The following is a 12,740-nucleotide window of genomic DNA, read 5'->3' on the forward strand; positions in this document are numbered from 1 at the left end:
GGTTATATCCTACCTGTTTGGCCCTGTCCGGGGGGGATCATCGGATGGGGCCACAGTGTCTCAGCCTCCAGTATTTATGCTGCAGTAGTTTATGTGTCGGGGGGTTAGGGTTAGTCTGTTATATCTGGAGTATTTCTCCTGCCTTATCCGGTGTCCTGTGTGAATTTAAGTATGCTCTCTCTAATTCTCTCTTTCTTTCTCGCTCTCGGAGGACCTGAGCCCTAGGACCATGCCTCAGGACTACCTGGCTTGATGACTCCTTGCTGTCCCCAGTCCACCTGGCCGTGCTGCTGCTCCAGTTTCAACTGTTCTGCCTGCGGCTATGGAACCCTGACCTGTTCACCGGACGTGCTACCTGTCCCAGACCTGCTGTTTTCAACTCTCTAGAGACAGCAGGAGCAGTAGAGATACTCTCAATGATCGGCTATGAAAAGCCAACTGACATTTACTCTTGAGGTGCTGACTTGTTGCACCCTCGACAACTACTGTGATTATTATTATTTGACCATGCTGGTAATTTATGAACATTTGAACATCTTGGCCATGTTCTGTTATAATCTCCACCCGGCACAGCCAGAAGAGGACTGGCCACCCCTCATAGCCTGGTTCCTCTCTAGGTTTTGGCCTTTCTAGGGAGTTTTTCCTAGCCACCGTGCTTCTACACTTGCATTACTTGCTGTTTGGGGTTTTAGGCTGGGTTTCTGTATAGCACTGAGATATCAGCTGATGTAAGAAGGGCTATATAAATACATTTGATTTGAGACTAAATTGATTTTATTGATGTATTATATTAAGTTAAAATAAAAGTGTTCATTGTTCATTCAGTATTGTTGCAATTGTCATTATTACAAATATATATATATAAAAAAATCAATTAAAATTGGCCGATTAATTGGTATCGGCTCTTTTGGTCCTCCAATAATTGGTATCGGTATCGGCGTTGGAAAATCATAATCGGTCGACCTCTAAAAGAGAGGGGTTGATAGAGAGAGAGAATGTTGAGAGCGAAAAGGTTGATACAGAGAGAAATAGAAAGTGTTAGAGACATGCAGCCAGAGAAGAGGAGGGAGGGTGGGTGGGCGAGATGAGTAGGAAGGGCTGTTAGTGCTCTGAGACGGAGCGAGTGAGAGTGGGAGAGGGAAAGAGGGGAGAGCGCAGCACAGCCAGAGAGCAGAACATTGATCTCTCTACTCCAGCCTGGATCCTTCCACACTTCTCATTGAGACCAGTCCCGGGAAACAGACCCTGAGGACTTAACTACACCATCTTACCCGTCACACACAGCCAGAAACCGCCTCAGCAGCTTCTGGTCCTTTCCTCTATCTCTTCCTCCTTCACTCTACCTGGGAGAGAGTGTTCCACCTGGCTATCTATGCTGACAGTGCTGTGAGGTAGAGGACGGACACACGACTACTTCAGAGGACAAGGTAAACATCTATCACTGCACTGATTTCTCTATTCTCTGTTACAATTGCGCGCTTGATAATGAATGTCAGTTTGTACACTGAAGCAAATAAATGCATTTCAGATGCGTTCAAAAACGAACTCAAAATGACAACAGTAATGACTTCAGTTCTTGACAAAAGCACTCTCATTTTCTATCTCTGCTGAACTGTGAGGAACGGTTGTCAAAACGCCACCATACTGTACAGTATGTGCACACTAATCAGCAGAGTTCAAAAGAACTGGAGCAAAAAGCCTGCAGACTTCTCACTTGTATTGTACCAACAGACAAAGAACCACCAGCCGTGTGCGCTCACTGCATGTACAGTACCATAGCGTTCTAGCACAGTCTCTGCCTGTCTGCTCCACCAGCCTACAGTCACACAGTAGAGAGAACTTGACCAATACAGCACACAGTCTCATCCAAAGGGATTATATTTCCGCTCCCTCTCCTGCCTGCCCACTTACTCAACACTCTGATGCTAATGTTAAGCATCACTTATGAGCGCGGTGTCTCTGAAGCCTTGCTCTTAGCGCGGTGCAAACACACCGCTCTCATAACAGCCTGAGCCTTCCACTCATCTCACACACGTAGAGAGACACACACACACACACCAAATACACCTTCTCAGAGTGCTCTGTGAGCTGTCATGCGTGCAAGTGAATAACTGAAAGCCAGTGGCTTAACCTCTGTGTGCAGTGCCACTGTGTGAAATAACAGAAACCAAACCACATGCTCTGTGTCATACGGATCCCAAACTGTCATGTTCCGTGTCATACGGATCCTACGGATCATACAGTGTTATATGCTCTGCGTCATACACTGTCATATGTTCCGTGTCATACGGATCATACCCCGTCGTATGTTCCGTGTCATACGGATCATACCCCGTCATATGTTCCGTGTCATACCCCGTCATATGTTCCGTGTCATACGGATCATACCCCGTCATATGTTACCTTGTCATACGGATCATACCCCGTCATATGTTCCGAGTCATACCCTGTCACATGTTATCTTGTCATACGGATCATACCCCGTCATATGTTCCGTGTCATACGGATCATACCCCGTCATATGTTACCGTGTCATACGTATCATACCCCGTCGTGTGTTCCGTGTCATACGGATCATACCCCGTCATGTGTTCCGTGTCATAAGGATCATACCCCGTCGTGTGTTCCGGGTCATACCCCGTCAGTGTTCCGTGTCATATAGATCATACCCCGTCATGTGTTCCGTGTCATACGGATCATACCCCGTCATATGTTCCGTGTCATACGGATCATACACTGTCATGTTCCGTGTCATACGGATCATACCCCGTCAGGTGTTCCGTGTCATACGGATCATACCCCGTCAGGTGTTCCGTGTCATACGGATCATACTCTCATATGCTCTTTGTCATGAGTTTCTCTCTTCGCCCAGTAGCACTACCACTCTCTGGCCCTCTTGAGCTTCTGTTCACACACAGCCAAACAGCCACAGCAAGAGATGAAGACAGCGAGAGAGAGACAGAGACACAGAGAGCAAGAGAGAGAGAGCAAGAGAGCGAGCAAGTGAGCGAGATGACAGAGGGAGGGAGCCTGCACAAAGGACCAGTTCAAAGACTGAGGGCTCATTTGTCAAACAAACGCATGACAGAGACTACAGTATCAAGAACAGCAGAAGGCCTTGAATAGCCAACAGTATAATAAGTAAGACATCCACTATGAATCAAACAAGAGACAGAACACCTCTCTCTTTGTGTCTCTCCATCCCATTTTCTTGGGGGGGAGGATAATTAATTCAATACAAACCCGATTAGAGGTTATTAACAAAACACACTATAACAGACAGGCAGTTCTATCACTGGGTTAACTTAACGTACAGTAAGTAGGCTGTTACTGATACAGCTCAACAGACTGTCTGGATAATGATAATTTGGGTCTGATATGTCATGACACACTTTCTTCTCATTCATTATCCTCCTTTCATTTACGTCTCTTCCTCTCTCCATCTTTTTGTTCTCCAGGGCGACGATTGAGGGAGGAAAAATAAACAGAAGGATGATGACGTCATCCCCTGATTGGTCCCCCTCTCCTACTCTATGATAGATAGAAAGAGAGGGAGAACGCGAGAGAGCGCACCAAACGCCACATAGCTAGCGGCCCAGTGTTCTAATATATTCTCCTCTCGCCGAAGTAGCTAACGACCTTCCTCCCAGCCTGGTCTGAATTTGTATAAGGTGCCACAGCACTGAGGTGATCCTGCCTCACTCCAGTGGAATTACAAGGTGGGAGGAGACGGAAAGGCCATTGACCTTTGCTCTGCTCTCTGGAAGGTGATGAAGGGGTGTTTCTGAAGGGTGTCGGGGGGGGGGGGGGATACGTACAGAAGGAAGAGAGGAGGACAGTTAAGTATCAGCCAGGCACTGCTCTGGCTCTGTTAAGATCCAAGGAGGACTACAGATCAAATAACAAAGAACAACAAGCAGCTGCCTAAAAGAAACCATTCATTTAGTAAACCACGTGGCTGGATGCTACAATGCACATCCTCTCCCTGCCCACTGCAGACGATGAGTGAATGTGTTTCTGCATTTAATGAATCCTCAGTGCTTCTCCCTAATCGGAATACGGTGTTTTTATTGGATGTACGAGAGCACAGACCAGTCCTCTGTGATCCATCACTGTTGTTTGCAGCCTCTGGGTGAAATAAAATCGAGAAATGTTTTGAAGGTGGACTGTTTTTTCTCTCATGGTGGAGCTGAATTTGAAATAGAAAAGGAAGGATCCAAGAAATACAGTTTCAGCTTGCTCCAACTGCACTCATCGGCATAATAATCTTCCCATTATTTCGACAAAGGGCTGCACCACTTGGATTAAACGTGTGCCAAGTGGAGATTTCTTCTACTACTACATACAGAACTATGGTTGAATCTTATGATTTCCTATTGAGGCCTCAGCAAGTCAGCTCTGGCTGGTTCATGGACTCTTGAAGGGGAGACAGCACACAAGGGAGGGGTGAGTACAAAAGGACTGTCTGGTTCTGGACAGTTTCTCTGGACAGGACAAGCCTCTGGACAGATCACACGGGGAAAAAAACGGTTATATCTAGACATCAAAGCAAAGCAAGGACATGAATTACTGAAATACCTAAGAACATGGACACATTGATCAAAGTAGCCGAAAAACACAACTCTAAACCTAATGTAACAAACACTGACATAAGTGAAGCACTATTAGTTCTAGTCAGCTAACAACAACTTAACACTTGATAAAGCTGTCAGCAATGAAGGAATAAAAGGGAGAGTACTCATTTCTCTCTTTCCACAAAGAGAAAAAGTTATCATGCACAGCAGAACACCATTTTTCAAAAGCACAGCGGAAAACTGCGGAAATTGGCTTTTTGATTTATAATTGACACCTTTTGAAAGATTCCATCAAGATGACATCACAAATTGAGAAAGGTTCACACATCGGCCACATTTCACACTAAATGGAATCCCAGTGAGGTAAAAATACACTCAGACAAAGTCCCAGACACAAAAACAGACAGACAGATTGACAGTTAAAAGGAACAGAAATAGCCTATTCTACACTGTTGTATGCTCGCATATGAACTAGTTTCAACTTTTTGAAGGTACAGGAGATGACAATGAGACACATAAAACCTAGATGAGGGGAAGTCAATAGTCATGTATACTATACACTGTTGTGGTGAAACACAACACCTTTATCTCCCCCATATATGTTAATGCAATCAGTCCCGGTTCTGATCTCTCTCCTTTCCCTCCTCTCCCTCTGTCACCACGTCTCTCTAGGATAATGCATACCCCTCCTGTGCTGATCTCAGAAGCCGCCATGAGCAACGTGACTGTCCTCGACACCTCGGAACCCTCTGACCTTGATATGACCCAGTCTGCCGCCCCCTACCCCGTCAGCTTCCAGGTACACGCTTACATCACTTCTACTTTTCCTTAAAACTTTGTTCCACGTCAGTTATTGTGATTAAAGCAGTTATCACAGAAAATCTATTTTCGCGATTAAAAGCAGATTGCACGATTAAAGCTTACAGTTGAAGTCAGAAGTTTACATACACCTTAGCCAAATACATTTAAACTCAGTTTTTCACAATTCCTGACATTTAATCCTAGTAAAGATTCCCTGTCTTAGGTCAGTTAGGATCACCACTATATTTTAAGAATGTGAAATGTCAGAATAATAGTTGAGAGAATTATTTGTTTCAGCTTTTATTTCTTTCATCACATTCCCAGTGGGTCAGAAGTTTACATACACTCAATTAGTATTTGGTAGCATTGCCTTTAAATTGTTTAACTTGGGTCAAACATTCCGGGTAGCCTTCCACAAGCTTCCCACAATAAGTTGGGTGAATTTTGGCCCATTCCTTCTGACAGAGCTGGTGTAACTGAGTCAGGTTTGTAGGCCTCCTTGCTCGCACACACTTTTTCAGTTCTGCCCACAGATTTTCTATGGGATTGAGGTCAAGGCTTTGTGATGGCCACCCCAATACCTTGACTTTGTTGTCCGTAAGCCATTTTGCCACAACTTTGGAAGTATGCTTGGGGTCATTGTTCATTTGGAAGACCCATTTGCGACCAAGCTTTAACTTCCTGACTGATGTCTTGAGATGTTGCTTCAATATATCCACATCATTTTCCTCCCTCATGATGCCATCTATTTTGTGAAGTGTTCCAGTCCCTCCTGCAGCAAAGTACCCCCACAACATGATGCCGCCACCCCCGTGCTTCACGGTTGGGATGGTGTTCTTCGGCTTGCAAGCCTTCCCCTTTTTCCTCCAAACATAACGATGGTCATTATGGCCAAACAGTTCTATTTTTGTTTCATCAGACCAGAGGACATTTCTCCAAAAAGTACAATCTTTGTCACCATGTGCAGTTGCAAACCGTAGTCTGGCTTTTTTATGGCGGTTTTGGAGCAGTGGCTTCTTCCTTACTGAGCGGCCTTTCAGGTTATGTCGATATAGGACTTGTTTTACTGTGGATATAGATACTTTTGTACCCCTTTCCTCCAGCATCTTCACAAGGTCCTTTGCTGTTGTTCTGGGATTAAGTTGCACTTTTCGCACCAAAGTAAGTTCATCTCTAGAAGACAGAACACTTCTCCTTCCTGAACGGTATGACAGCTGCGTGGTCCCATGGTGTTATACTTGCGTAATATTGTTTGTACAGATGAACGTGGTACCTTCAGGTGTTTGGAAATTGCTCCCAAGGATGAACCAGACTTGTGGAGGTCTACAATTTTTTTTCTGAGGTCTTGGCCTATTTCTTTGGATTTTCCCATGATGTCAAGCAAAGAGGCACTGAGTTTGAAGGTAAGCCTTGAAATACATCCACAGGTACACCTCCAATTGACTCAAATGATGTCAATAAGCCTATCAGAAGCTTCTAAAGCCATGACATCATTTTCTGGAATTTTCCAAGCTGTTTAAAGGCACAGTCAACTTAGTGTATGTAAACTTCTGACCCACTGGAATTGTGATACACTTAATTATAAGTGAAATAATCTGTCTGTAAACAATTGTTGGAAAAATGACTTGTGTCATTCACAAAGTCGATGTCCTAACCAACTTGCCAAAACTATAGTTTGTTAACAAGAAATTTGTGGAGTGGTTGAAAAACGAGTTTTAATGACTCCAACCTAAGTGTATGTAAACTTCCGACTTCAACTGTATATCGCAATGAAAGCAGTTATCACAATGAAATTGGTTATCACGATACAAGCAGATATTACAATACTATTATTGTGATAGCATTTAGTTTTACGATAATGATACTATTATCCTCCAGGTGTCGCTGACAGGGTTCCTGCTGCTGGAGATTGTGCTGGGCTTAAGCAGTAACCTGACAGTGCTGGTCCTCTACTGCATGAAGCAGAACCTCATCACCTCCGTGTCCAACATCGTCACCATGAATCTGCACGTCCTAGACGTACTAGTGAGTGTCAGTATTTGATGTTTCCATTAGGCACAGGCCTCGGATCAGTGAAAATACAAACTTTAACCATTGGGAGGGAGAACACAAAACTGACCTTACACCAATGTGTGGGGAAAATTCCAGTGAGTGTCTAGGATGAGATGATTGCAGTGCAATTGGTCTGTTACAAATCTCAAGATTCTTCAGGAAGCAGGCCACTATATCTGCTGTAGGAGAAGACAAATTTAACTAATAATAATCGTAATCTTTATTTATCTCTCTGGTTCCAGGTGTGTGTGTCTTGCATCCCTCTGACTGCCGTGGTAATACTCCTCCCCCTAGAGGCTGATACAGCGCTGGTCTGCTGCTTCCACGAGGCCTGTGTCTCCTTCGCTAGCGTAGCCACTGCCTCGAACGTGCTAGCCATCACTGTCGACCGCTACGACATCTCAGTGCGTCCAGCCAACCGCATGCTAACCATGGGCCGCGTTGTGGCTCTGCTGGGCTTAATTTGGGCTATGTCCTTTTTCAGTTTCCTGGTCCCCTTCATGGAGGTGGGCTTCTTCAGTGATTTTGGCTCAGAGTTCGTCAACCAGACTGCAGTTGCCTCTGTGGTCCATACTAATGAGTACTACACAGAGCTGGGGCTGTACTACCACCTCTTGGCTCAGATCCCCATCTTCTTCTTCACGGCCGTAGTCATGCTGGTGACCTACTACAAGATACTCCAGGCACTGAACATCCGCATCGGGACGCGCTTCCAACACAACCAGCCCAAGAAGAAGCCCCGCAAGAAGAAGACCATCTCCTTGACTACTGCAACGCAGGTGGAATCTACAGATGCGTCCCAGGGCAGCGGGGCAGTCCGAGGGGGCGGAAACCCACCTGCGGTCCTGTCCATGCGGACCTCCGTCTCCGTCCTCATGGCTCTGCGCAGGGCCGTTAAACGCCACCGGGAACGGCGGGAGAGGCAGAAACGCGTCTTCAGGATGTCCCTACTCATCATCTCCACCTTCCTGCTCTGCTGGACGCCCATCACAGTCCTCAACACGGTCATCCTCAGCGCAGGGCCCTCAGACTTCACGGTCAAGTTGAGGTTGGGTTTCCTAGTCATGGCCTACGGGACGACCATCTTCCACCCGCTGCTCTATGCCTTCACCAGGCAGAAGTTCCAAAAGGTGTTGAAGAGCAAGATGAAGAGGGTGGTGTCCGTGGTGGAGGCTGAGCCCACGCCCAACAATGTGGTCATTCACAACTCCTGGATCGACCCCAAGAGGAACAACAAGAAAGTCACCTTCGAGGAGACGGAGGTCAGGCAGAAGTGTCTATCTTCCCAGGATCCGGAATCAAACAACATCGTCTGTCATCCATGATAAGGCTATAGGGCATCGTGAAGATTGGCGCGGCTTGGGGGCAGTTGTTAAGTCGAAAGACATACCTCTCAACAGAGGTGGCAGAGTGGGATAACTTGGAATAAGCTATGTCCATCTTCAGAGAAAGTGAAATAAAGAGATAATTTCTGAGAAGCCATTGAATATCTGCATGGCTAGAGGGAGTTGGTAGACATGAGTCTGAGCCAAGGTCAAGATAGAAAAGCTTCGGTTCAGAAGATGCAGAATAAGACAATGTGGATTATGAGGACGTGAAATAAGAATAAAATGGAATAAGCAACGGACACATACAGGGTGACAAAACATTATCAGGAACCAAGTCATTTAAAAAAGGGAAACCACTTATCCAAAGCAGTAATGTAAATGAAAGTGTTTTACCTGTACAGTTACCCTAAAGGGGATAATTTATTACTATTTATTGTAAGAGGTTGATGTGGTGTCAAGGACAATTTAAACAAAGTACTGTACCTACTGCATGGTGTTGTTATAGCCCGTAACATAATTATTGTGTATAGTCATGTACAGTGTATAGAATAAATATATGTTTACAACACAAAGGAAAGATTCACCCATTTTGAATGTTATATCGTATAGTGCATCTCTGAGCTATGAGCAATGATGCAAAATGTGTCATACCGGCTGTATTTCTGCCTGCTTGAATAGCCTTTTATCTCAGATACACATGAAAACAAATGACCCCTGGAATCGATAGAACATAGCTCAGAGATAGACAAATATGATGTAACATTTAAAATAGGTGACTTTTTCCTTAAGCACTAAGTATTTGTCCTTTTATAATAAATAATGTGAAAAAAGTTTAGAGGCCATTCTGTTGGGTATTCTGGTTAAAGGGTCTTCTGTCACATATTCCCCAGTTTATTACGCTTTTGTAAACTTGGCCACTAAGGCACAGATGACATCAAGTCAGTGTTGCGCCACAAATATTTACAGGTGAAATTCCACTTCCCCCTTTCCTGTCCTCTGAGAGTCTCTTTCCATGTGCCTGTTATATGTGTGATTTAGTGTAAGATGGAGGGATAGAAACAGAGGCAAGCAGCACTTTACAACCTAAGCGAGAGGCTGCAATCTGAAAACTAATCACAGCATTACTAAGACATGACCTTATGATTTCAACACATAATCAGCGCCTGTAGTCTAACTATCCTGAGATGACTCCAGCTCCTCTACCGGCCGTAAAGCAGCTGTTATGCTACTTCTCTTGTTATCTAGCCACAGGCCGGGGTGAAGAGAACAACATGGCTGCCAAAACTGGAGCCTGCTTCCTTTCATAATCACACAGAGGCCAACTGGCAAATCATTCTGTATTTTCTGGTTGGAGTTGGAGGACACAGAGTGAGCGAGTGACTGAGGACTCGGATCTACTGCAGTCCATAGCGCTTAGCAAGGCTGGGGCAAGTGGGAGGAGAATTGTGAAGTGGTCTGGTCACGGGCTTATGTGGTGTTGATACAACACTCGCCACAACACTTGCCCTTGCCGAGCTCCCCTTTCTCCCACTTGATGCCTTGTGATTACCAAGGCTAGCACTGCTAGCTAGATCATAAAGGCTGACTGTGGCAGGCGATGCATCACAATCACTCTCCCTCCCCGCCGCCATCATGACACGGCAAGGTCAAGGTGGTTTTCCCTATTCTGTGTCAGAGATGCGGTCACCGACACACACACACACACACACACACAGACACACAGACACACACACACAGACACACAGCACTGTACCTAGCAATCTGTGCAGCTGAGAGAGGGCATCTAGATGCTAGGAAGGGGAGGGGATGTGAGCGAGGGGAGAAATGTCTGGACACTTAAAGAATGACTCATATTCTGTAATGCCATTCAAGGCTAAACACATTTTGTCTAAACTGCCATTCAAGATGTCCTTGCAATGTTTGTATTGGGCAAGTGTGTGTAAAATGTACATCCCTCTCATATCTCTCGGCCGATGAGATAATAGGGTACATTTCCTTTGAGAAATTATTTTTTGAGAAGGGGATGTAAACAACTTGACCTACAGTGTGTGGGGTGTGGTCATATGAAATATCAGTTGAGGCACTATGTGAGGTCAGGAAGAGAACGGCGTAAAAAAAAAAAAAGAAAAGGTTTGGAACAGATTGGCTGGGCGTCATACAGCCACTCTGTAGAGGTCATAGGTATGGTATGCAGCCAAGCTTTCTGTTTTAGAACCCTCATCGAATGGCCCTCTGAGTCTCCTAAAAATCACTCCCTCTCCATGAGCATTTTAAGAGCTGGGGTACTTGGCTGGCTGTTTGCCAGCAAGCAGCACTAAAGGCAGGTTGGCGAAGTTGATTGAAGATCCATCTAACTGTTCACTACAGGTTGGCTCGCTCCTCAAGTGCCATTACCAAATGAAGGCAAGAACCACTTGTCTATATGAAGTAGATGAGTAATGCATAGACAAACCAACACTGTACCACAATCTTCACAACTTGACTGATTTTCTATGCCTACATGGAGGATGTGCACACTGCACAGGTTCACAAAGGTTAGATTCCAGGCTACATTTCATGGGTCGAAAACATCAAGCCTATTCTTTATATAGGCCTCGGCTATCGGTCTACATGAGTAGAGTGCCGAGGAGGATACATTGAACCGCTCTCCTCTCTGAAGTAGCAGAGTAATCTCGTCTGTCTAAGCGATCAGTCTCACAGAACTCTGAGTCATCAGACCGGAGAGGAGCAGAATTCTGTTCTAGAATGAGATGAAGAAAGATGAGCCTAGACAGAGATGTCAAAACCACCAAATGTTCTTCAGGAAATATAGACCTATCAGCATTGCCAGCTGGGGAGCCAAATGGAACTTACTGATAAGATTGGAACAGTTGGTTCAACTTCTCATGAATACTTCCTCGGTGTTTGGTGACATCATCTTAATCCTGCATGTCATCCCGGGCGCTACCTGGAAAACTACTCAGAGTAGGCCCATCTGACTGAAATATCCGCCTCTGGTCCACACCATTTCCCACCCTCTTAGCTCACTTACTGCACACCAGGCCCCCCTCTCTCTCTTCCATTCTCTCTATCCATCTCTCACTCTCTCTCTCCTTACCTTTCCATCTATACAGTATCTCTCTCCTCTGTTCCCTCTAACAACACTCAGCCCAGGGTCGCACGTGGCCGATAAGAGGAGTGCTTTTGATTCCGGAGGCCCTGCGTGTTCTAGTGTTCTGGAGTGTTCTGTGTGCCAGGGTTGTTATGTAAAAGGTTGTTGTGCATTTGTTATGTATGACCAAAAAAGGTCTAGCTCATATGAGGGGAGGTGTTTTGTGGTGCTGGGCCTCTCAATGGCTTAGCCAACTGCCACCTATACTTTGCCAATAAATTGAACACAATGAATTGCCTTTCCATTCCCATCCTTGTCCCACATCTTACTTCAATCTTCCCTCTCTTCTCGGTCTCCTTCCTTTCCTCCACTCCCATGTGAGTAGCCTGTATGACTGACAGTCAGGACCATTGTGTCATTATAGCTGGTCTCTGGGGCTGGCTGCTGTGATTGACTGACATTCAGTACCATTGGGTCATTATAGCTGGTCACTGAGGCCGGCTGCTGTGACTGACGGTTAGCACTGACTGACACTTCATCCGCTCTGACTGACAGCCAGGGCTGTGGTCCCACAGCAGCGGAAACCAATAAAGCCGAGATATGAGAGGAAGACGACATAGACACAAGTGGATTAAAATATGCCAAAGATATTGAGTCAAATGAGACATTGCAATACCACCAAGTTATTGCTCGATAACATCATATGCTGTCACATTGAAAATACAATGAAGAAAAATATAAACACAACATGTAAAGTGTTGGCCCCATGTTTCATGTGCTGAAATAAAAGATCCCTGAAATGTTCCATACGCACAAAAAGCTTTTCTCTCAAATTTTGTGCACACATTTGTTTACATCCCTGTTGGTGAGCATTTCTCCTTTGCTAAGATAATC

At 45.2% G+C, this 12,740-nt stretch overlaps 2 protein-coding genes across 2 annotated transcripts in view; one reads left to right on the forward strand and one right to left on the reverse strand.

The window, feature by feature from the left end:
- Positions 1–12,740, reverse strand: part of LOC106609192 (conserved oligomeric Golgi complex subunit 5) — a 103,115-nt gene that overhangs the window by 61,924 nt on the left and 28,451 nt on the right. The gene's annotated exons all lie outside the window — the stretch shown is intronic.
- On the forward strand, positions 1,109–10,274 carry LOC106609193 (G-protein coupled receptor 22). The gene is made up of 5 exons (XM_014207708.3): positions 1,109–1,427; positions 3,459–4,446; positions 5,247–5,373; positions 7,254–7,400; positions 7,670–10,274. The coding sequence occupies exons 3-5, from the start codon at positions 5,251–5,253 to the stop codon at positions 8,750–8,752; spliced, it is 1,353 nt and encodes a 450-aa protein (XP_014063183.3). The 5' UTR covers positions 1,109–1,427; positions 3,459–4,446; positions 5,247–5,250; the 3' UTR covers positions 8,753–10,274.

This window comes from Salmo salar, chromosome 07 (genome assembly GCF_965601325.2).
Source record: "Salmo salar chromosome 07, fSalSal1, whole genome shotgun sequence".
Classification (NCBI taxonomy): domain Eukaryota; kingdom Metazoa; phylum Chordata; class Actinopteri; order Salmoniformes; family Salmonidae; genus Salmo; species Salmo salar.

Coding starts and splice junctions, on each gene's coding strand:
- LOC106609193 (XM_014207708.3), top strand. CDS start 5,251: ATGCATACCCCTCCTGTGCTGATCTCAGAAGCCGCCATGAGCAACGTG. Junction 5,374..7,253: donor CCTACCCCGTCAGCTTCCAG/GTACACGCTTAC, acceptor ATTATCCTCCAG/GTGTCGCTGACAGGGTTCCT. Junction 7,401..7,669: donor TGCACGTCCTAGACGTACTA/GTGAGTGTCAGT, acceptor CTCTGGTTCCAG/GTGTGTGTGTCTTGCATCCC.